The 24543-nt window shown below is 42.8% G+C and overlaps 1 protein-coding gene across 1 annotated transcript in view; it reads left to right on the top strand.

The window, feature by feature from the left end:
* The window catches only part of LOC145407067 (apolipoprotein D-like), a 146103-nt gene that overhangs the window by 49307 nt on the left and 72253 nt on the right, over window positions 1-24543 (top strand). Inside the window, exon 2 of the mRNA XM_080278090.1 lies at window positions 16062-16195. Within this exon, the coding sequence (XP_080134216.1) occupies window positions 16062-16195 (134 nt within the window). The remainder of the gene's footprint in view (window positions 1-16061; window positions 16196-24543) is intronic.

The raw sequence follows: 24543 nt of genomic DNA, 5'->3' as shown, positions 1-24543 counted from the left end.
TACCTAAATAGTATCTTTGTATGAGTCAAGCTCAGTACCAGGTTGGACTCAATGATTGTTCATTATTAAAAGGAAAAAAAAAATAAGTTTAAACAAGACTTGTTCAAACAGGAAATAGAACCAAGACGAAAGAATACGCTGAGTCATCTGAGGTTTGTTTAGACTACAACAACACGGAGATTGTAAGTACATGCTTTGCACTTTAAGTATTGCAAAATGGATACATACTTCAGTAAAACAAATTTGGAAAAGAAAAGGGATAAAGGTAAAAAGCAAAATGATGATTTCTACCAAGAACTGGTTGAAGTAGAGACTCACAATAGACTGGTTGAACGTGTAAACAAACTAGAAATGGCTTTCAAAAATGAAATTGATGAAATAAAGAAGCAGATGCATTTGCAAAAGGAAGAAATAGAAAAACTAGGAAGGGAGGCAAATAAGAAAGACACAACCATCAGTGAACTAACAGTGGCATTGAGTACACTTAGGAAGAAAATGAGTGAAATAGCAAGTACAGTAGTCAATCACGAGAGTGTTATGGAAGAGTTCAAAAATGACACAGAGACAATTAGGCAAGTTAGCAGTCTTACTGACCAGAGCAGTGATATTGAGGAGAAGATAACACAAGTGAATGAAGCTGTGCAAAGCTACAAAAATGATGTAGAAACCACGTATGCTGAAATGGTGAAAGTAAAGAAAGACTTAGAAACAAGGGTGGAGGAAAAAAGCATTAAAAAGGAGGTGAAAAGAATAATCCAAAACAATCCAAAGTTAGTCAGAGATTCAGTAGAGATAAACAAATCAATAGTAATCACTGGTATAGAAGAGGAAGAAGTTAAAAACAACATCACAAGAGACAAAAAGGAGATGGCAAATGTAATGAGCTTACTGAAAGAAGTATCAGAGGAAATCTGTAGTAAAGACATAGAGAAACACAAAAGGTTAGGGAAATACGAGAAAAGCAAGACAAGACCTCTAAAGGTGACTTTCCAGAGTGTAAACACTGTGGAAGAGATACTAAAAAATGCAAAGAATCTTATGGAAAAAGAGGAGTTCAAAAATGTATGGATAAAAAGATGCCTAACACAAGAGGAACTGGAATTAGTGAAAGAGAAAATGAAGGAAGCAAAAACAAAAAATGAGGGAAGATCAAAAGAGAAGAAGACATTTTTTTAAAAAGTAATAGGATTGCAGGTACGAAAGTGGTACACAAACAGGATGGAAGAAAAAGGAGGAAGGTAGTAGAACCATGTCAGGACAAGTATATAAACAAGATGATAAAGTTGATTTACTCAAATGTGGATGGAATGGTATCTAAATTACTAGAGATGAATGATTATGTCAGAGAAAATGAACCACAAATAATATGCCTAACTGAAACAAAATTAATACCAAGGATATCAAATGACATACTAAACTTAGAGGAATACAAAATATGGAGAAGAGACAGATATTTAAAAAAAGGAGGAGGAATTATAATATTAACTAAGAAAAATATAAAAGTCAAGGAAATAAACCTAGATATACCATCACAAGTAGAACTGATTGCAGTAGAGATCGACACATCTGAAGGTAAAGTAATTGTAGCAAATTTGTACATGCCACCCAGATCAAACACATGGGAAAGAGACGAATATGAGGACCTGACAGAGTACAATTCAGAGTGTAAGATCATTGCTACATAAAATGGAAGAGAAATCGGAAAGAATTATACTAACTGGGGACTTCAATACAAATATAAATTGAAATACTCTAGATATAAATAGCCAAGAAAGCTGTTGGGACCAAAAGCTCCTGGATCTTGTACAAGAGTTTTTCTTAACGCAACATGTGAGGGAAACCACCAGAAAAAGAGGACTTGATGTACCTTCAGTGCTAGATCTAATATTTACAAGGCAAGAAAATTATATTGACAGTTTAATATATCACCCTCCACTCGGCAAAAGCGATCATGCAGTACTAAATTATAACTTCAGGATAGCATATGGCATAGTAAACAGCAATGATAGTTACAAAAAGAGCCTAAACTATAAAAAGGGAAATTATCAAGACCTAAAGAAGCATTTTTTAGAAGTTGATTGGGAAAATGAGCTTAGAGGACAAGATTTAAATGCTGTATATAAAAAATTTTGTGAATTTTATGAAATAGGAGTCCAGAAGTACATCCCACAGCACAAAGAAGCAGATAAGAAAATACAGAAATGGTACAATACAGAATGTAAAAAATCAAAAGAAAGAAGAGATTTGTTGTGGAATAGATACAGAAGACACAATAGTGAAAGGGCGTATAATAATTACAAACAGGCAAGAAACGACTATACAAGAATAAGGAGGGAAGCCCAAAAACAGTTTGAGGAGGATATAATAAATAAAAGTAGTGATTAACCAAAGCTGTTTTACAGCTATATCAGAAGCAAAACTAAAGTAAAAGATATAATACAATCCATGACGGACGAGGGAATCACTTATACACAAGAGAAAGATATTTGTGAAGCACTAAATAAGAATTTCCAATTAGTTTTTACAGAAGAAAAAATTTTTGAGAGGGACTATGTGGAACACGCACGTCCACACATACTACCAGATACAAATAGCACAAAAAGTAATACAGGAGGAGTTAAGTAGATTAGACAGAGGAAAAGCAAGTGGTCCTGATGAAATTTCATGTTGGGTATTACGAGAATGTGCAAAGGAGTTAAGTAAACCATTATTTTTAATTTTCAAGAAATCCTTGAGTCAAGGTAAACTACCTGATATTTGGAAAAAAGCAAATATTGTCCCCTTATTCAAGAAAGGAAATAGACAAAATCCATTCAACTACCGACTAGTATCACTGACCAGTGTTGTAAGCAAGGTATTAGAAAAACTTATAAGAAAAGCTTGGGTAAACCATCTAGAAGAACACAGTATGATAACAGAAAGTTTGGTTTCAGAAAAGGAAAATCATGTGTTACTAATCTGTTGAGCTACTATAACAGAGTAACAAACACAATACAGGAAAGGGAAGGATGAGTGGACAGTATCTATTTAGATTTCAAGAAAGCTTTTGACACAGTACCACACCAAAGACTTTTTTGGAAACTGTACCATCAATGAGGAATTCGAGGCAAACTGTTTTGTTGGATGCAAGACTTTCTCATAAAAAGAGAAATGAGGACAGTACTAAGAGGAAACTACTCATCATGGAAAGAAGTGACTAGTGGAGTACCACAGGGTTCAGTGCTGGCACCAATCATGTTTTTAGTGTATATAAATGATATAAACAGTAACACTGGAAATGAAAGCTATCTGAATATGTTTGCAGATGATGCAAAAATACAAAGGAGAATTACTAACACAGACTCTTGTAAAGAGCTACAAGAAGAATTAAATAAACTTCATGAATGGAGTAGTACATGGCAAATGGAATTCAATGTGGACAAGTGTCATGTAATCAAGTTTGGTAAAAGTGGAAAAAGACCTGATTGGGATTATAAGTTAGGAAATAAAACCCTATACACATCAGAAAGAGAGAAAGACCTAGGTGTGATTATCAATAACAGACTATCTCCGGCTGACCACATCAGCGAGAAGGTACGGAACATGTATACACTGCTTGCAAATATGAGAATAGCATTCACATACATAAATGAAGACATGCTAAGAAGGATAATAACATCATTCATTAGACCAACCCTGGAATATGCATCAGTAGTCTGGAGTCCTCATCTCAAAAAGCATATAAACAAGACTGAAAAAGTTCAAAGGGCCGCTACAAGATGGATACTAAGCTTAAGGGACCTGAGCTACGAAGAAAGACTAAATAAACTGAATCTACCAACACTACAGGAGAGAAGGAAAAGAGGTGACATGATAATGCTATATAAGTGCATATCAGGGAAGGAGAAAATAGACATAAATGATTACTTAACATATGGAGAAGCATCAGCAAGAAGACACTGCAAAAAACTGCATAAGAAGAGAGGTGATAAAGACGTAAGGAAATTCAGTTTCCCAAACAGAGCAATTGATCAATGGAATGCACTACCGAATGAAATAGTGTGTGCCAAAACAATTCACAAATTTAAGGATATGTACGATAAATATGGTTTAAGACACGGGACAGTACGAGCTTGACTCATTCCTGTAAAGATACAATTAGGTAAGAACACACACACACACACACAATCTCGCGGAACGGTATAGGGCAAGTTACGAAAATGATACCATCGCTCTTCGCAGGGCTGATAAAATCTCTCGATCATCCAGGCCTTTTTGCCCCATCAGATGCGTAGGAACCCGGGACTAGGATACTCGGTCTCAACATTTAAGACAAGGGTGACCAGCCTCGGTCGCCCCTGAGTGGCATTGTGGGAGCATTAAACCCCAGCCTATCCTCTGATGTGAACCCTTACGGCTCAGTGCGGTTGGAGCGCCTGACCCACTAGACCACCAGACGACCATTGGTTACATGGCCATCACTCAGCGTAGTAAACGGTGAACTGGATTACAGGAAATCGTTTTCTTAACGCTCTGTGTGCAGTCAGCTGAAGGTTGCACTACATCGACTAAGTGGATGGTGATGTTATATAAAACAGCTCATTGCGCTGTTAGGGCAGAATAGGACAGTTGAGACGAGCATTCATGCATATTATTTCCATCCCATCTTAGTAATTGTATTATGCACCCATATTTTTAGAATTCTCAGTGATAATACTTTTTTGGTAGATGTAAGATCTCGTTGTTGATTAGCTTGGCCTTGCATTCCAGCAATGACATTACCTCGTAGTCGTCTAACGAGTGATTTGAGGTCTCACTGGATTCACAGTCTTCCAGAACGCATGAACTTTTCACGCCCACAGACAGGCCACGGATGTACAGACGCGGCCACAACCATCTTCCCCCCAAATGATGAACATATCACGGAGGGAAACACTGGACACATGTATGTAATGATTAAACTACGAAGGGTTGACACGCCTCACAGATCATGAAATATGGTTACCAGTTAAGTCTACTCGTACAGGAACTTGAAAATACTTGTAGCCTATTAATATTTATCATTCCTCTGAAATGTCTGTACCGAATTCCTATATGTATTCTGGCCGCGTTCGCTGGGAATCTTCCAAAAAAATCTGCAGTCGTATCACGTTACTATTCAAAGATTCTGAATCACTGAACCCGTGTTTTAATTTTCCGGATGCCTGGAACACTTACTGTGATTAATATTTGGAGTAAAATGGACACGAAAGCTGTATTCTGGAACCCAGTACGATAAATTTTGACAATACCGTGTATCCACCCAGGGGATCCTACGTTAACCATACTAGAAAGACCCGTGCAGTGCTCAGAAGTATGATAGGGTGCGAGAGATTGTTTACCCCCCACCTCCTCTCTCTCTTTCTCTCTCTAGCATTACCCATTTTCTTTGCACCGCTCTGAATTTCATTTATGGCTGAGGTCATGTCAGATTCTTACACACCTAACAATACTTGCTGCCACCGTACTGATGTATCCCATATAGACAGCTCCACACGTGGCGAAGATATATACAGATAGTCTTTTGTTTATATGCACAACATTCCTAATACATCGCTATCATGGCATCTTCCGTAGTGTTCATGGGTTCGTGTTTCCTTGATAGCCTGTCCATGGTATGTGTTTTGTGAGGGTGGACCGCTATAAGACACTGAAGTACCTGTATTGTAAAGAAAACGTCATTGTGATACACATAGAAGAGTCGCGTTGCCGTCCTACGTTTCACTGCAATAGGTATAATGCTTCACATACAGTCGAAACCAGTAGCTACTGTACTCAGGCATACCGCCTGACAAGAAGTCCGTGCAACAACAGAAAGAGAACCATTCGCCAGGTTTCTTTTGACATCGGACATACAGATGAGGATAAACTGTTCCGTGCCTTCTCAGTATACATGATCACAAACCGCACAGAAACAGGTTAAGTAACTGCCCGCAAAGCCTCCTGTCTGGGCTGTCGACCCTGCTGTATGTCTAACTTTTTTTTTTTTTTTAATGGTTGTACAGTCGGTAACAAAAGTCCTGCCGCCTCTCTTGATCCTCTCTCGATGGACTCTAAAATGTCAATGTTGTGAATCCCTCGCAAGCACCTCTGATTGCAGTGATCTTTGGCCAGATAGTCATTGGAGTCGGTTGCTGCGGGTTCATTACATACATTTATCACAGACGTCCTAGATAGCAGGAGAGGCGACAGGACTTTGATGCTACCTGTACTTTGTTATGATATACATAAATAATGGTTGAGGTAATATGTGTTGACTTGTAAATTACAAACATAATCAAAGGTATTCACGCACTACAAGTGAAAATATTAATATTTTAACACTGGAGCGTGGGTCTCCCAAATTTCCTATTGAAATGGACCTTTCACGGGTTATTTGTTATGGTTCATAGATTACCGGACATTGTTAAAATTTAACGTCTGAAGCACTCAAAGACAGCCATTACACCGCACGGATCTTTCACTCCGACGAAATTATCACCAAGAGAGATTGCTGCCAACCTCTCCTAATACACGTTTAACTTTTGGCATAATTTTCAGATACTTACATATAAGTCAGATTAATATAGATTTATTTGGTTGGTGGGAAAAGGTTAGGATATATTAGGTTTGGTAATTTAGGACCGAGACTGAGTTTTGGCATGGTAGGTATGGGTCATTCAACCTTAGTTTTGGTGGCAATCGTAGGTGCATAAGATCGTGGGGGTCTGGGGGTTAGGGTAGATTAGCTTGGTTAGGTTAGCTTAGGTTACAAAAAACTTTGACTGGGTTATTCATCATTTTTAAATTGCTTACATTTGAGTACATGTGATGCACCGATGTGTGCAGTCGCCGATCGGCAGAGAAATGCAGCCGCAGTAAAACTGGCGTATTCTTTAAATATACCAGAATAAATATATTATGTTTGTCCTAATTATATTTTTTGTTATAAAATCAACATGCAACTGTTTGTGTTGCACTTCATCAAAATTACTTTCATAAAGATCGTGGGATTGTAAGAAAGAGTTGGTGCACCCAGGTGGTAAAATTTACGAAAAAATTACGTAGGTAGGTTGTGTAAGGGTTAATAAAATATTGGAGTCCGATTTTTTCCTGGACCAAATGTTCTTTGAATTTGGGTTTAAAATCTAACAAAATTCAATCGACATAATTCTCTCAACAAAACTTGTTTTTCTACTGTTCGATTTCCCAAAAGTACATTTTACACGGCTTCCCCTCAGCCACAGAAACCAGGGCCCGGATTCACAAACGGTCGCACGCTCTTGGCGCCTTCTTTACCGGTCGCGCCGCTCCCTTTCGGCGTTAAGGCCCTCTCCCACTTCGGCGTAAATAGGCACGATGAAGCCACGATGAAAATCGTGGCCGAAGTCGGTGATGTGTCGACGATTCTGACGAAGAATCGTGGTGTCGGCGTAATACCGGCGACACCAGTACAACAAAACGCCGAAACCTCGGCGGAGTATACGATATAACTGGCGACTAGTAGCCGACATATCGCCGATATGTCGGCGTAATGCACAAGCATTATTCTAAATTCAAATTTTAACGTTTTTTTTTTATGGCGACTCAACGGCGATAAAGGTACATCGGCGGCGTGCTGTCGACGATGTATCGTCGATGTGTCGGCGAATGCATCGCACGCACCTTGCAGACAAAACTCTGAGGCCATCGCAGGTGCCTCGCCGTCATCGGCGTATTTAAGGCGTTTAATCGACGGTTCATCCGTGAAATGTCGGCGATATATCACCGACATTCATAAGATGAAATATTACTGTCGCACAACCAGGTACGTATCGTACGGTTTACATAGGCTATGTCGTATTAACATCACCGATGCATCGCCGATACATTGCCGACGCTTCGCCGTATGACCGTATGACATCTCAATGGTTTTTTCACCGCCGACGCCTCGCCGATGTCGGCGATCATACGCGGTTTATACGCCGGGTAATCGCTGAGGTCGCCGAGGCGTCGCCTTGTTGTCAATGACTAATCTGCGAAATTTTACAAAATCGTGGAAGGCCACGACGTTTTCATGCAGCATGAAAACGTCGTGGCCCCCCACGACAAATTTCCACCTCGTGCGACGTATCGGCGCCATGCCACGAAGGGACAAGATTTTGATCACGAATACCCACGATTAGGGATTTTTGACACATCGTGACTTTATCTTCCACACTTTCGCCGAAGTGGGAGAGGGCCTTTACACCGGCATGCACACACTGTGTTGACCGCCATTTTTTGTCGTAGCGTCTCCCTTTCGCTAAGGGTCCTCCAGACCACCCTGCACCCTTACAGGATCGTGATTCGGAAATAGCGGCACATTGTATCGATTACACGACCCCCGACCAAAACACCTGTGAGATGTACGTACCGTACGTACATACGCACCTGCGTATATACGTCTGGATCTACGTACGTACTTACGTACACATCCACGTACGTAATTACGTACGCATATATTTGTGTGAATGTATGTACGTGCATACCTATGCACCCGTATACTTACCTACGTACACGCCCATGCACATATTTACATACGTACCTATGTACGTACTAAAGCATTCATGTACTTACCTATATACGTACTTACGTAAGCCCATATATACGTGCTTACGGAAGTACTGTACATACATACGTACGTCCTTGCGTAAGTATTCACGTACTTAAGTACGTACAATGTACGTACGTAATTACGTACGCATGTTTGTATGAACGTATGTACATGCCTACGAATGCACCCATGTACATACTTACGTATGTACATCTATACGTACTTATGTACACACCTGTGCACGTATTTATGTACGCACGTATGTACGTACTAACGCATTCATGTACGTCCACGTATGTACGTGCTTAGGAAGTACGTACATATGTACGTACTTACGTAAGTATTCACGTGCGTAAGTACGTACATACGTAAGGATTCACGTACGTATTCCCAAAGTATTCACGTACGTAATTATATTAGTATTCACGTACGTACGTAAGTGCGTGCTTACATGAGTTGACGTACGTACATAAGCACGTGCTTATGTAAGTATTCATGTACGTGAATATTTATATTCATATGTACGTAAATACCTTAGTCCGACTTGGGATACATTTGTCCTTAAGTACGTACGTAATCACTTGCGTAAATGCATATGTACGTATTTGTGTACAGTATGTACAGTACTTGTTTTGTGGGAAGAGGGAGGGAGAGAAGGAGGGGGAAGGGAGGAGAATAGGGGAGGGTGTGGTCTGTTTAAATTCAGTCACGTGATACATCGGTGGCTGCTGATTGGTCGGGTAAATGTTCCCCAGAAAAATCCCTGCTCGCTACGGAAGAGACTTGGAAGGGAGCCAAATACAGCGTTTGTGCATCCCGGGCCGGTGTCGTATGCACGGAGTAACATGCTGAAAGTCACCGTTCCGCTCAGTGCGCATGCACCGAGTAGCCGTTTAGCATCTATTTTGAAAATATCTGCATGTTATCTCAAATTTTGTGCCATTTATCAACAACATTGTATGAAATACATGTGTCAGGAAGATAGTTGGATGTCTTATCGACTTGTAGGTAACTATAGGTCGATATATGGATATATATAAATAAAGATATATATGTATGTTACAGGCAGATTGTGAAATTAGTCATTTCGTGAATTAAAATTAGTTTAATTTAGGTTTATTTAGGTTAGGTTGATCTAGGATAAGGTTAGGTTAAGGTTAGGTTAGGTTTGGTTAGGTTAGGTTAATTTAGGCTTAATAGAGAAGGGAACGGTAACTTCCAGCATAAAGTCACTCCGTGCATATGACACCGGGCTGGCTCATTACCGTACTCATGTGCGGATAATTAGCCATCGTTTAAGAATCACGGCTAATTACGAACTGGCGGTCGGATATTACGGCGATTAATGACGGTAATTATCTTTTTACACTTCCCTTGTAATTAGGACAGAGTATGTGGATACCGTACAATTAGAAATAGAAAACTATTGCAATTTTATGATAGAGATATAGAAAGGGTTTGAAACGGATATAAAACTTGACTGTAGTGATTGATACGAGCTGGGAGGGGCTTGAGTCCCTGCCCCTGTGCCCTACTGATTACGTAGTGCCTTCTTAAACTGACGTCTGTTTCTGTCTGTCTGTTCTCCTATTTGTGGCTTCAAGTAACCATGAAATGTAATTTGGACAGCCCTACACAACTAAACACTTGCTATATCAGTGTATGTGTGTGTGTGTGTGTGTGTGTGTGTGTGTGTAACGGATAAATAGAATGTGTGTATGCATTTCAGGAAGCATAGAGTTCGAATATAAATATCCTTGTGACATCGCCGTCAGGTAGTTCAGTAGGTCTGATAACCTAGAAGGGATGTAATTTTTTTTTTTTTGTGTGTGTGTGTGTGTGGAGCCCCTGCCCCTCCCCCCAAAATGTCAGTGCTCGCCACTGCAGATGAAAGATGGTAGATGGGGGAAGTTTGATGTTAGAGAAGGTTTGTTAATGTTTAGAGTAGTAGGAAGGGAAGCTGTATTTAGGTAAAACTAATTCCCCCCCCCCCGACCGGTTCCTGCCTTGCATTCCCCCATGGGCCTGTTGTCATCGTGCGCCTATTCCCACCATGGATTTATTTCCATCATGGGCCTATTTTTCCTCCATGGACCTATTTTCCCCTCTGTCCTGTTTCCACTGTAGACCTATGTGTTGCCATGAACCCATTTCCCAGGGACTTCCACTCATTGGGTCTATGTTCCCACATGGACCCATTTTTCCAGGGATGTTTCAGACACTGACCTATTCAAGCCAAGGAGCTAGTTTCCCACCACCTACCCACACAGAAGTTGATTGATGACTCAGCAAGTTCACACACACACACACACACACACACACATATATAGAGTCAGAGGTGCTGCAGACTAAACACTACAGAGGACGTGAGAGAGGGGGAGGGGATTACATGGAAAGGTTACTAAATCAAGACCTTGCCGTCCACACTGAGGAGATAGTTTGTATTTGCTTGGGAATCCACACCCGCCACACACTCATTCCAGTGTGTGTGAGATCCTTTCAAGGTTTCTTTTAAGCTGTAGTGCTACTAACAGTTTCCATTGGGAATATACTCCAGAAGGACCAGATCTTGTACGTGAAAAAGTTTTCACTTATGCTGGTGTTAAATTTGTTTTCTTCCAACCATGGTTACGTGTTGAGTTAGCCAAGATTCTCAAACCCTTTCAGTACTGTAAACACCAGTGAGCTGATCTCGCCGTCAAAGAGTTTCTAATGAAAACAGTCCAGGAGCTCTTGGCCGATCCGGATAACTCAGTCTCATGATGGATGGAATAAGTTTTGTAGCTGTACCCCGAACTCTTTCAAGTCGATCTATGTCTTCCTAAGTGTAGGTGATCAGAACTACATAGCATACTTCAGAAGCAGCCGTATTAAGAAATAGTAGAGTAAGAACAATCTCTTGTTCCTCTTGCGAAATGGCCTTTGGATGAAGCCTAGCAGTTTCTGGCCCTTTTTCTCGGTATACGTGCACTGTTTGGAAAATTGTGGATCATTGCTGATCAGTACAGCTAAGACCATTTCCAGATCAGTCTTCCTCAGAGTTACCCCTAAAAGTAAATAGTCAGACCTGGGATTAGCATAACCAATATGCGTCACCTTGTATTTCTGCGCGTTAAATAAAACAGCATTTTCCATGTCTCAGACCATTCCTGGGCTGGCACAAACCTGGTGGGAGTTTCCCCGTCCCTTTAAGAGTGTTCATATTTGCTGCAAATTTGACGTCATCTGCAAACTTGAGATCACACTTGACAGCAACATCTGTGTCAGTGATATATAATGGAAGGACCAAGGACTGGCCCTTGTCGAACTCCAGAAGTGACGGAAGCCAATCAGAACTGATTTTGTTGATTACTCGTACCACTCGTCGTTTCCTCTCCGTTAGCCAGTTTTGTAAACAGAGTGTACCCTCCTTATTAATAAGAAGTGCACAGACTTTTGATGTTAGTCTGAGGTGAGGCACTGCAGAATGACTTTTAGAAATATTAGTAAAGAGTGTCTTATGCTTTATTCCTCTCGTACTTGCTTGACATATTGTGGAAAAAATTGTGCAGATTGTTTTGGCATGATCCAGTATGTGTGAACCCATGCCGGGAGTCCATAATCAGGTTGTGGTTTTCCAGGTGTTTGACAGTCTTGTTCGACAGTTATACCTTCTAACAGATCTTTCTCAGGATATTCTTGATCCCTTTTTTGAAAGACTTAAGTCACATCTGCTGGCATCCAGTCTTCTGGCAATTCCCCAGTTTCTAACGATTTGGTTAAGATTTATCCTAGCGAAGGAGTCACCTGGTTATGTACGTCTTTAAGAACTCTTGAATAATTTTATTTCATCCAGGTGACATGTAAATATTTACCGTTGCTTCTCGATTCTTCTTCCCCCCTCCTCAGGTGTACATTACATCCAAGGGTGACGGGATGTTCACATATATGCCAGTACTGGTCTTGTCATATCTACGTAGTATTTTCTGACGTAAATGCCGAGGCAAAATAGTTGTGTAGAGTGTATAGAGTTGTATCTGAGATTTGCATTACACCGTTTTGATGCATTCTATCTCTAACTATTGCCAGACGCCTCAATCTCGTTTGGGGTCGCCACAAACAAATCGCCTCCAAGTCGCCCTGTCCCCCGCCATTTCACTGCCCTGCTCCCAACTCACACCCCCCTCTCTCATATACCTCTCCACCCCATCCCTCCATCTCATCCTCGGCCTCCCCCTCCCTCTTCCCCCCTCCACCTTACTCACATACACTCTCTTCGTCAGTCTTTCACCCTCCATCCTCTCCACATGGTCAAACCACCTCAGTGTATTCCTCATAACGCTTCCTATCACATCCACATCAACACCACAACGCTCCTTTATATCCTCATTCGTCAGCCTGTCTCTCCACGTGACTCCACAGGCTCCTCTTAAATAACTCATTTCCACTGCTCTCACTCTTGCCTTGTGTCCTTCCAACAATGTCCAAGCTTCACTTCCGTGCGTTAGAGTTGGTATCACAATACTGTCATGTAGTAACTTTTTCACTTCCATGCTCACTTCCCTGTATTTTATCACTGCTTTCGAAGAACCAGCAACCTTTCTTCCCTGCTGTACCCTTTCAAGCACTTCACCCTCCAAACCTCCATCCTTACTCATCACACTAACCAAGTACTTAAACGGACTCACATTTTCCAATTCCTCACCATCCAACCTCGCTGTACATTCACTAACTTCACCTCTCTCAAAGACCATCACTTTACTCTTCTCTACATTCACCTTTAGATTCCGTTTCTTACACACTCTCTCAAACTCATCCACCAAGCCTTGCAGCTCCCCTTCATCTTCACTCAACAACACAGTATCATCTGCAAACAACTGTACAGGGAGTTTCCAAACACTATCCTCTCTCACCAGGGTCACTCCAACATCCACTACCCTACATTGTACCTCTTTTATTACCTCATCCATGTACAGATTGAACAACCATGGTGACATGACACATCCCTGTTTCAAACCAACTTTCAAAGAGAAAAATTCACTTAGTTCACCATCCACACGCACTGCAGCCTTCGCACCATCGTACATACTCTTCACAGCATTCAACAACTTCCCATCTACTCCATATATTCTTAACACTTTCCACAATCCTTGTCTATCCACCCTGTCATATGCTTTCTCCAAATCCATGAAAGCCGCATACAACTTCTTTCCCTTCTCTAGAAACATTTCTACTAAAGATCTAAGAATGAATATCTGATCTACACAACCTCTTCCTTTCCTAAAGCCTCCCTGTTCTTCTCCAACTAATTCCTCTGTTCTTTCTCTAACTCTGTCTATAAGTATCCTACCATACACTTTTCCTATTATACTAAGAAGACCAATGCCCCTATGATTACCACACACTTCTTTTTCCTCTTTTCCTTTGTACCAGGGAATAATTATACCTGACTTCCAATCCTCCGGGACTCTACCTTCCTCCCAGGCCAATCTGCACATCTTCCACATCCATTCTACTACTATCTCTCCCCCATGCTTCAAGCATTTCACCACACACTCCATCAATTCCTGGGGCTTTCCCCGATTTAACTTTCTTCATTTCTTCCACAACTTCTATCCTACTGATTTCTTCCTGTCTTCTCACCTCCATCCTTCTCCCAGCCATTCCCCAGCCACTTATACTCGCATTACTTCCATCCTGTATGTTCAACAATTCCTTAAAGTGTTCTCTCCATCTGCTCACTTTTTCTCCCTTCTCCACTAGTAATCTACCATTTTTATCTTTCATTCCCCTGCTAACTTCACTTCCACCCTGTCTTACTCTTTTCACCTCTCTTCAGAACATTTTCTTACGGTCCCTCCACTTTACACTCAAATTCCTTCCAAATTCCTCATCCACTCTCTTCTTACTCTCTCTTACTAATCTTTTCACCTCTCTCTTTCTTTCTACATATAAATCTCTCTTCCGCCTCTCAACTTCTTCCACGCCCCTATTTCTCATGCATTCATTTTATGCTTTCTTCTTTTGTGCCACAGCCTGTTTCACCTCTTCAGTCCACCACGCTGTTCCTTGCACCCCCCTCCGTCTTCTCTTCCTTCCACACACCACATCACATGCTGCACATATTTCTTCTGTAAATATCCTGCACACACCTTCCACGTCTCCCATCTGCTCCAATTCATATTTGCCCAATCGTTCCTCCACTTCTCTCTTATACTCTGCCTTTTTCTTATCCTCTTGTAATCTTTCCACTCTCCTTGCAACTACTCCTTCCTCTCGTCTTTCCCTTCTTCTATTCCTCCATCTTACTTGCATTCTAATTCTGGCCACCACCAAGTAGTGGTCAGAAAGTCCACTCCCCCAACCTCTATACACTCTTGCATCCTTTACACATCTTCGCATCCTTTCATCCACACACACATAATCAATCATTGCCTTCCTTTCATTCGGTTCACCACCCACCCTTCTCATCACTCGCCATGTATACCTGTGGATCATTTTATGCCTGAAGAGGGTATTGGCTATCACCAACCCCCTCCCAGCACAAATGTCCACTAACGCACTCCCATTCTCATCTATCTCAGCAGGCACACCCCACTCATCAACTATTCCATCCACCTTCACATTCCCAACTTTACCATTCATATCACCAATCAAAAACACTCTCTCATTCCTTCCAAACTTTTCCATGCACACTTCTACATTTGTCCAGAACTCTTCTCTCACTCTTCTAGCATGATCTTGCGTTGGCGCATACACACACACAATCGCCCACATTTGTATTCCAACTTTCAACTTTACCCACACACTCCTTGACCCAACTGATCCATACTGTCTTATGCTCCTCTTCCATCTTTTACTCACAGCTATACATACTCCTTCCTTTGCCCTCTCATTCTCACCTACTCCTGCACATATACCCCATCCATACTCCCATTCTCTCACACTTTCTCCTCTCCATTTTGTTTCAGTTATTCCACATACATCCACTTTCGCACCCTCAAGCACCTGGACAATCTCTCTCTCTTTCACCTCATCATTCGCTCCCCTTACATTCCACGTTCCGATAACCATGTCCTTTGTCCGGTCCTTGGTCATCATCGTTTGGTCAGTCCTTGTCCGAGGCTTATTGTTTGTTTTTTTAGTTAGTTGTTTTCCGGGGAGGGGCACTAACCCTACTGCCTTTAAAGGTTTCCTATTGTTTTGCTTACGTGGCTGAAGAACTCTTTAGGGCTCTTTGTATCGTGATGCCACCCTGATTTTCATTATTTCAGCCAACTTTATCAGAGAGAGAGAGAGAGAGAGATTGATGATTGTTACGGTGGTTAGTGACAGTTCCTGCCATGTTACGCTTTTGCAGTGTGTGTGTGTGTGTGTGTGTGGGTGGGTGTGACAGAGAGAGAGGGGGGGGTAGATGATCATTATAGCGGTTTAATATGGTTAATCACATACCTTGGTTACGTCATGTTATTGTGGCGTGGAGTGTTAATAGGGTGTGTCTCTTTGGCAGTATATGGGGATGTGGTACCAACAGGACAAGCTACAGGCGTCGTGGGAGGCTCCGGGCAGGTGCTGGAAGACCCTCTACTCTCGGGACCGCAAGAATGGCCAGTTTAAGATGAAGATGATATTTAAGTCCACCATGTGAGTTGACATGCTCTTTGTATGCTTCCTAATAATGCTGTTCTTTGTTATGCTCATCACAGCATGATGGGGGAAGATCTTGTGCTGCCCACATCCTTTGCGTGCCGCCAGAGACGACCAAACATTGACAGGTATAGGGAACTGACGTCCTCCCGCCTCCTTGACATGGTCTAAAGATGCCCTGACCTTGCCACTCACCTCTTGTTTAAGTAACGTTGTAGATCAGGGGTTCTTAACAGGCAGGGGAGTACCTAGAGATCTGGGGGCCCGGGGGGCTAGGTTCTTTGCGGGGGCCCCCACCTGGAGGGGGGCCCCGCAAAGAACCTAACCCCCCTCATTCTCAAAACTTATCTAATATCTCAGCCGGGATTGTCGGGATGATAAATATATATATATATATATATATATATATATATATATATATATATATATATATATATATATATATATATACTATATATATAAATTAGCTTATAAATTTTTAGGACTTTCTGAGGCCCCCCCCCCTCACTTGGGGGCCCGGGGGGCAGTTTCAAACAGCCTCCCTCCTGCCCCCCCTCCGGTACGCCACTGTTAACAGGGGGTGCGTATTAGGTCTGTTGACGATGCTGTCCTCAAACGTGGTTCATCTTTTGGGAGTAGGGAATAAAGTTGAGGTTGTATCTCTCTCTCTCTCTCTACATATATATATATATATATATATATGTGCAGCATGGAGAGCCGCCATTAGGTGACCAAGGCCGACACATGCAAGCATGTTGGAGCCTTTAAAAACGAACGGACGAATATAAAGTAAGTGGGGGCGCCCATCATCCACCTACTCTGTGTAGTGGTACTCTGTTTTTAGGGTAGCTCTACATTCAGTGGCAAGCCAAAAGATTCCTGTAAACCAGAAAAGCATTTACAACGCTGGGTGGTAACCTTGCGGAGAGTTAGTGCCCCTCCCCGGAAAACAACTAACTAAAAATACGAACAAGAAGCCTCGGACCAGGACTGACCAAAAGATGACGACTAAGGACCGGACAAAGGACGTGATATGGATGGCGATATGGAATGCAAGGGTGCAAATGATGAGGTGAAAGAGAGATAGAGAGATTGTCCGGGTGCTTGAGGGTGCGAAAGTGGATGTGTGTGAATTAACTGAAACTAAATGGAGAGGTGAGAGTGTGAGAGAATGGGAGTATGGATGGGGTATATATATGTGTGGGAGTAGGTGAGAATGAGAGGGCAAAAGAAGGAGTGAGTATTGTGAGTAACAGATAGAAGGAGAATACAAGAGGGTATGGATCAGTTGGCTCAAGGACTGTGTGGGTAAAACTGAAAGTTGGACTACAAATGTAGGCGACTGTGTGTGTGTGTGTGTATGTGCCAATTTGCAGAAGTATTTACGAGGTGCAGAGGGTGCTTGATTGTCTGGTGGAGGAAGGAGAAAAAGTTGGATTGGTAATAACTTGTGGAAAGACTAAAATTATTAATATGATGGAGAACCAAATCGATTGTGTAGTTGGAAATAATGTGGTGAAGAATGTAGAAAATTTTAAATATCTGGGAACGATTGTATCATCTAATGGATCATTAAACAATGAAATTGAGGAGAGGATTAGGCAGGCTTGGCGAGCTGTGGGAATGTTGAAATCTGTTTGGAATAATAATATGCTTTCGGTGCATACTAAAGTAAAAATTTACAAGTCCATGGTTAGACCAATTTTAATTTATGGGTATGAGTCATAGTACAGTACAATTGCAACAGATCAGAAAGTATTAGGATTTGAGAATAAATTACCGAGAGGGATTCTTCGGGTAAAGTGGCAAGACAGAGTTACAAATGAAAAAGTAAGAGATATTACGAGAGTGGATCCAGTTGATGAATATGTGAGACTGTCTCGCTGGAAATGGCTGGGGCACATATATAGAAAAGAAGGCAGTTTAATACAGGATGTGCCAGAGTGAACTGCTAGAGGAAGAAGAGGAAGAGGTAGGCCATGGGAAACCTGGCTGAGGACATGAAAAGAGAAGCGGGAGAGGAGTGTTGGTGGGACCTGGAGGCGATGGCAAGAGACAAATATTGGTGGAGAGAGTTCATCGAGGCCCTATGCATCCCGTGGGATGCTACAGGAAATGGTTGATTGATTGATGTACCAACGCAAAATCGTGCAAGCAGAGTGAGAGAAGAGTTCTGGACAAATGTGGAAGCAAGCATGGAAAAGTCTGACGGGAATGAGAGTGTTTTTGATTGGCGATATGAATGGTAAGGTAGGGAATGTGAAGGTGGATGTAGTAGTTGGTGAGTGATGTGTACCTACTGAGATACATGAGAATGGCAGGGCCTTAGTGGACATTTGTGCCGGGAGGGGGTTGGTGATAGCCAATACCCTCTTCAGGCACAAAATGATTCATAGGTATACTGTACATGGCAAGTGTTGAGAAGGGTGGGTGGTGAACTGAATGAACGGAAGGCAATGACTGATTTTGTGTGTGTGGATGAAAGAATGCGAAGGTGTGTAATGGATGCAAGAGCATATAGAGGTTGGGGGAATGGACTTTCTGACTACCACTTGGTGGTGGTGAGAATCAAGGTCCAAGTGAAATGGAGAAATAGAAGAAGGGAAGGACAGGAGGAAATCGTATATGCAAGAAGGGTGGAAAGATTATAAGACGATGAGAAAGAGGGAAGTGGAGGAGCGACTGGCAAAATATGGACTGGAGCAGATGGGGGACGTGGAAGATGTATGCAAGATATTCACAGAAATCTGGCCAGCATATGAGGTGGTGTTTGGGGTGAAGAGAAGACGAAAGGGGGTGCAAGGAACAGCATGGTGGAATGAAGGGTGAGACAGGCTGTGGCACAAACGAAGAAAGCATATAGTGAGTGGATGAGAAACAGGGGCGTGGACGAAGTTGAGAGACGGAAGAGACAGTTATATGTAGAGAGGAAGAGAAAGGTATAAAGATTAGTAAGAGAGAGTAAGAAGAGAGTGGATGAGGAATTTGGAAGGAATTTGAGTGTAAAGTGGAGAGATAGTAAGAAAATGTTCTGGGAAGAGGTAAAGAGAGTTAGACAGGGTGGCAAAGAAGTTAGTCGGGGAGTGAAAGATAAAAATGGTAGATTACCAGTGGAGAAGGGAGAAAAAGTGAGCAGATGGAGAGAACACTTTAAGGAATTGTTGAACATAGAGATTGAAAGTAATGCGAGTATAAGTGGCTGGGGAATGGCTGGGAGACGGAGGGATGTGAGAAGAGAGGAAGAAATCAGTAGGATGGAAGTTGTGGAAGCAATGAAGAAAGTCAAAATGGGGAAAGCCCTAGGAATTGATGGAGTGTGTGGTGAAATGCTGAAGCACGTGGGAGAGATAGTAATAGAATGGATATGGAAGATGTGCAGACTGGCCTGGGAGGAAGGTAGAGTCCCGGAGGATTGGAAGTCAAGTATAATTATACCCTTGTAAAAAGGAAAAGGGGAAATAGATGTGTGTGGTAATCATAGGGGCACTTGTCTTCTTAAGTGTAATAGGAAAAGTATATACTTATTGACAAAGTTAGGGAAATAACACAGGAATCAGTTGGAGAAGAACAGGGAGGTTTTTAGAAAGGGAAGAGGGTGTGTAGATCAGATACTCATTCTTAGATCTTTAGTGGAAAAGTTTCTAGAGAAGGGAAAGAAGTTGTATGTGGCTTCCATGGATTTGGAGAAAGCTTATGACAGGGTGGATAGACAAGGACTGTGGAAAGTATTAAGAATATATGGAGTAGATGGGAAGTTGTTGAATGCTGTGAAGAGTATGTATGAGGGTGTTAAGGCTGCAGTGCATGTGGATAGTGCACTGAGTGAATTTTTCTCTTGAAGGTTGAATTGAAACAGGGATATGTCATGTCTCCGTGGTTGTACAATCAGTATATGGATGGGGTTATAAAAGACATACAATGTAGGGCAGTGGATGTTGGAGTGGCCCTAATGGGAGAGGGCAGTGTTTGGAAACTCCCTGTACTGTTGTTTGCAGATGATACTGTATTGTTAAATGAAGACGAAGGGGAGCTGCAAGGCTTTGGTGGATGAGTTTGTTAGAGTATGAAGGAAACGGACCCTAAATGTGAATGTAACGGAAGTGTAAAGTTATGGTCTTCGAGAGAAGTGAAGTCAGTGAATGTACAGTGAGGTTGGATGAGGAGGAAATGGAACATTGTGAGTACGTTTAAGTACTTGGGTAGTGTGACGAGTAAGGATGGAAGTTTGGAGGGTGAAGTGCTTGAAAGGGTACACAAATGTTACTGGTTTCTTGAAAGCAGTGATAAGAAACAGGGAAGTGAGCATGGAAGTGCAAAAGTTACTACATGACAGTATTTTGATACCAACTCTAACGTATGAAAGTGAAGCTGCGACCTTGTTGGAGGGACACAAGTCAAGAGAGAGAGCACTGAAATGACTTATTTGAGAGGAGCATGTGGAGTCACATGGAGAGACAGACTGACAAATGAGGATGTGAGGGAGTGTTGTGGTGTGGGTGTGGATGTGATAGGAAGCGTTAGGAGGAGCACATGAAGGTGGTTTGGCCATGTGGAAAGGATGGAGTTTGAGAGACTGACGAGGAGAGTATGTGAGTGAGGTGGAGGGGGGAAAGGGAGGGGAAGGCCAAGGATGAGATGGAGGGATGCAGTGGAGAGGTATATGAGAGAGGGGAGGGGGGTGAGCTGGGAGCAGGGCAGTGAAATGGCGGGGGATAGGCGACATGGAGGCGATTTGTTTGTGGCCACCTCTGGCATCTGGCAATAGATATATAGATAGATAGAAAGTTTGTGATGCAGTTGGCGATAACAATAGATCTTATGTTCTCGGAGGTAATTTTAATGTAAAGTGTTAATATAATAGTGTACACACAGTTATATATAACTTAATTTATAAAAGCGTATGCACTTCGCCAAGTATTGTCATTTTGCGCGATAACGCTAATCTAGAATATTTAACCTCATTTAGCGCCAAATCTAACGCTTTTTCAGTGTAAGGGGTGTAATGTTTTATTGCACTGACACAGTCTTACCAATCTTAATCGAAACAAACGTAAGAAGGCAAAGCTTTAACAATATCTTTAAGTGCCTGTTGTGAGTGGGTTGCCACTGGCCGGTAATGACGAGCACGTCCACGTAAGGAAACACTACGAATGTGCCGAAGTCCTGTTCGTTTGTGAGGAGTGAGGTGGCTCAGTGGTAAAGCGTGTGACTCGAGATCGCGAGGTCGAGAGTTTGCGCCCCCCCCCACCCCGGGCAGCCGCCTTCGCTCTCCTGTAACCTTAGCAGGGCTAGATGATCTATCTACAGTAGGTCTAGCTCGGGGGATACCTGTTCTTCTACCTTACTGAATAATGGAGGCTCAGTAGAGACCTGACTGGCCGCGGGAGCATAAGAGGGGGACATATTGGTTGAAAACAAATGAACAATGTTTTGCTACTTATGAATTGCCTGATGCAATTGTCAAGAATAAGAATATTTGCATCTTGGATGCATATGCTAACTCTTCAGCAACAAAGTCAACTCTGGCAAGAACAAGCGTCCCATTGTGCTGCCTGCAGTATGGAAGAAGGTTCCCGGGAGGCTTTTGATCTTTGGGAATTGTGGTGAGTAACACTAATGGCACTGCCTGCCCTACTCAGAGTATTTACATCTTTTACCTGTTGATTTTTTTTCATTAAAGTCTATTATGGTATCGCACCTACTCAGGGAAATCTGCACAGTTGAAAGCTAGCGCCTTTTACGGTTAAATTTGGCGTCTTACATTGCATTGACTTGGAAACCCTACGCCAACAGGCTAGTACAAGTATGTATTTGCTGGTGCGAGAAGGAGAGTTACCGCAGGGGTGAATGAATGACGTATAGAAAGGGGGGAAGGGGAGGAAGGAACGTAAAGAATGATTGTGTATGTGTGGTGAGTGTTATACAACCTGGGAGGTGCACGGCCCACAGCATGGTTGCACTGTGTAGTGTGCATGTGACAAGCAGGAGAGGAAGAAATTTAGATGAAGAGAAAGCGTCGTGGCTTAACCCAATATGCATGTGTTTATTTGTTGGGAAGTAGGGGTCTCAGTGACAGCAATGCCCTTTTTATTTCTTTAAGATGCCATGATGGAGGAGTTAAGCTACAGGCTTTCTTGTGCCAAGCAGTAACTTAACGGCTACCTCTCGAGCTCAGGTTTGACGGCCTCGGGGCTTGAGCAGGGAGATGGAGGATGAGGATGTTTGGGCAGGAAGTGTCAGGACTGTTTGCATGATAATGTCTTATGTTGAATTGTATAATTTTAATGATGTTATCAGTTAGCCATGAAGGAGGGATGACAATAGCGGCAAGTTATTGGCAATTAGTTCATCGTTGATGAGAGATGCGAAGGGAACGTGGTAATCTGGGATCTAGCCGAGGCAGCTTAGATAACGGATACAGGATCAGGTTGTTGGTGACGGTGTGGAGATGAGTCTTGATGTCCAATGTATGTCGTGTTTTGGGGGGAGGCAATGGAGAAGGAAGGGATTTTGGGGAGGAGAAGCACTGCGGTTCCCGGAGCGTGGTTGTGAGTGTTGTGAGTTGTGGGGGAGTGTGAGGAAGGGGATTCTAGAGAAGCTGATGCCATACTTTTGCAGGAGGTACTGTGATCGTGGGTAAGGGGGTGGTAGGAGTTGAGGGGGACATGGGGTTGAGCGGGTTTGTTGGTTGTGCTGGTGGAGAGTCACAAGGGTGAGGGTTGGGGGATTTGGGAAGAAGATGGGGGGATCTTGGGGCTAGGATAATGTGGTTCGGTGGAGGGGCGGAGGGAGAAGATGGAAGATAGGAGAGGATTGGAATGCTTGGGAGGAGATGGAAGTACGATGGTAGTTAGGATGAGTGGGTGAAGGGATGGGTGTGGGATGGTAGGGGTGGAAAAGCATGTCGTGGGAGGATGGAAGAGGGCGAGGTGCGGGAGGTGGCAGAGTTTGAGGTGGGGGAGGTGTTGCCAGTTAGCCATGAACGGGGTATGACATTGGAGGGCAATTTATTGGCAGTTAGTGCATTGTTCATGAGAGATGTGAAGGGAACTTTGGTATTCTGGCCCTGAGCCAGGGTGGTTTGGATAACGGTGGTGACTTTGGTGAATATGAGGGGCCAAAGAATGAGTTGCAGGAGGGAGTGGGGCAGGTGGTGCTGTGAGAGGTACGGTGAGTGTTGGGTGCATGAGTTTGGGGCTGAGAGGATGACTGCTGCCTGGGCATATGAGTTCGAGGATGAGGGGCGTTGAGTGCAATGTGAGGGAGGAGTGTGGTACTGTGTTGGCGCCAGACTTGGCATTCTTTAGAGGATCTTTTCTAAATGGGTAGTTGGCAATAACGGCAGTGTGGCCTTGTCCACAATTAATGAATTTAGTGTCGGTGATGGTGCAGTTTGTGTAGAAATGTCCTTCGGAGGAGCATTTCGAGCAGACTTGTGTTTCTTTACACTTACGGGCTTGGTGTCCGTAAAGACTTAAAGCAATGGGCTAGACCAAACCACTGCTTGTTTCTCAGGTTGCCAGGTGGGATGATCGTATGGAAAGCCTTGATGCCTTGTGAGAGAAGTTTTGGGACCTCTTGGGGAGAAGCACAACGAATTTTGATAGTGGAACAATATTTAAATCGGAAAATGTGAACAACATTGATGTCATTTGTATGGGAAAGTTCAGTCTTGAGGTCACTGTCATTGTGATTTATGACATGTGTGGTGACCCTTCTTTCAAGAATAGTGCAGGCTGCTTTTAGTTCCGGAGTTGAGATTAACCCACAGCCAGTGTGCCAGTATTTAGGCAGGTTATCTGGGGAAAGGTGAGTGTCAAGGTGGGGCAGAGAGGCAAGGGTGATTTTGACAATTTTGTCCTAGTTACTTGACAAAGGGTGTTTCTGTAATGTTGAAAAATATCTGGCCGGGGTCTGGAGGCAGGGAGGGGAGGGTACATTTATATTTAACAGAGAGCCATTTCTTTAATTAAAAGGAAGTGTGGCAGTGATGTTAATTAAAGGGAATGAAGTGACCAGCCACCCCTCCTTTGCACAAGTCCCAGGGTGCAATGGGTGTGCAGGATGAGGTGTTGGCGCCGCTACCCTGATCACGAAGATGTTGTGAGAGCAGGGTGGTCCAAGATTGGCATGATGGCGGTGTTACTCAATCTTTCACTGACAAGTTAAAAAAGAAATGAGAAAGCAAAGACAGAGTCTGTGAGGCACACAGCTACACCACCTGGACCCCCGGCTACTGCTATGGCCGTGACCCCAGCAAGGTAACGGGGGAGTCCAGGAAGTATCCCTGATTTCGCAAGAGAGCTGGATTAGTTGTGACAGAGAAGAGTTAAGATGACTGAGAA

This window comes from Coenobita brevimanus, chromosome 72 (genome assembly GCF_032717465.1).
Source record: "Coenobita brevimanus isolate Jiangsu-jjx chromosome 72, ASM3271746v2, whole genome shotgun sequence".
Classification (NCBI taxonomy): Eukaryota; Metazoa; Arthropoda; class Malacostraca; order Decapoda; family Coenobitidae; genus Coenobita; species Coenobita brevimanus.
Note: the sequence above shows the minus strand (reverse complement) of the source record. Positions and strands in the feature narration are given on the sequence as shown.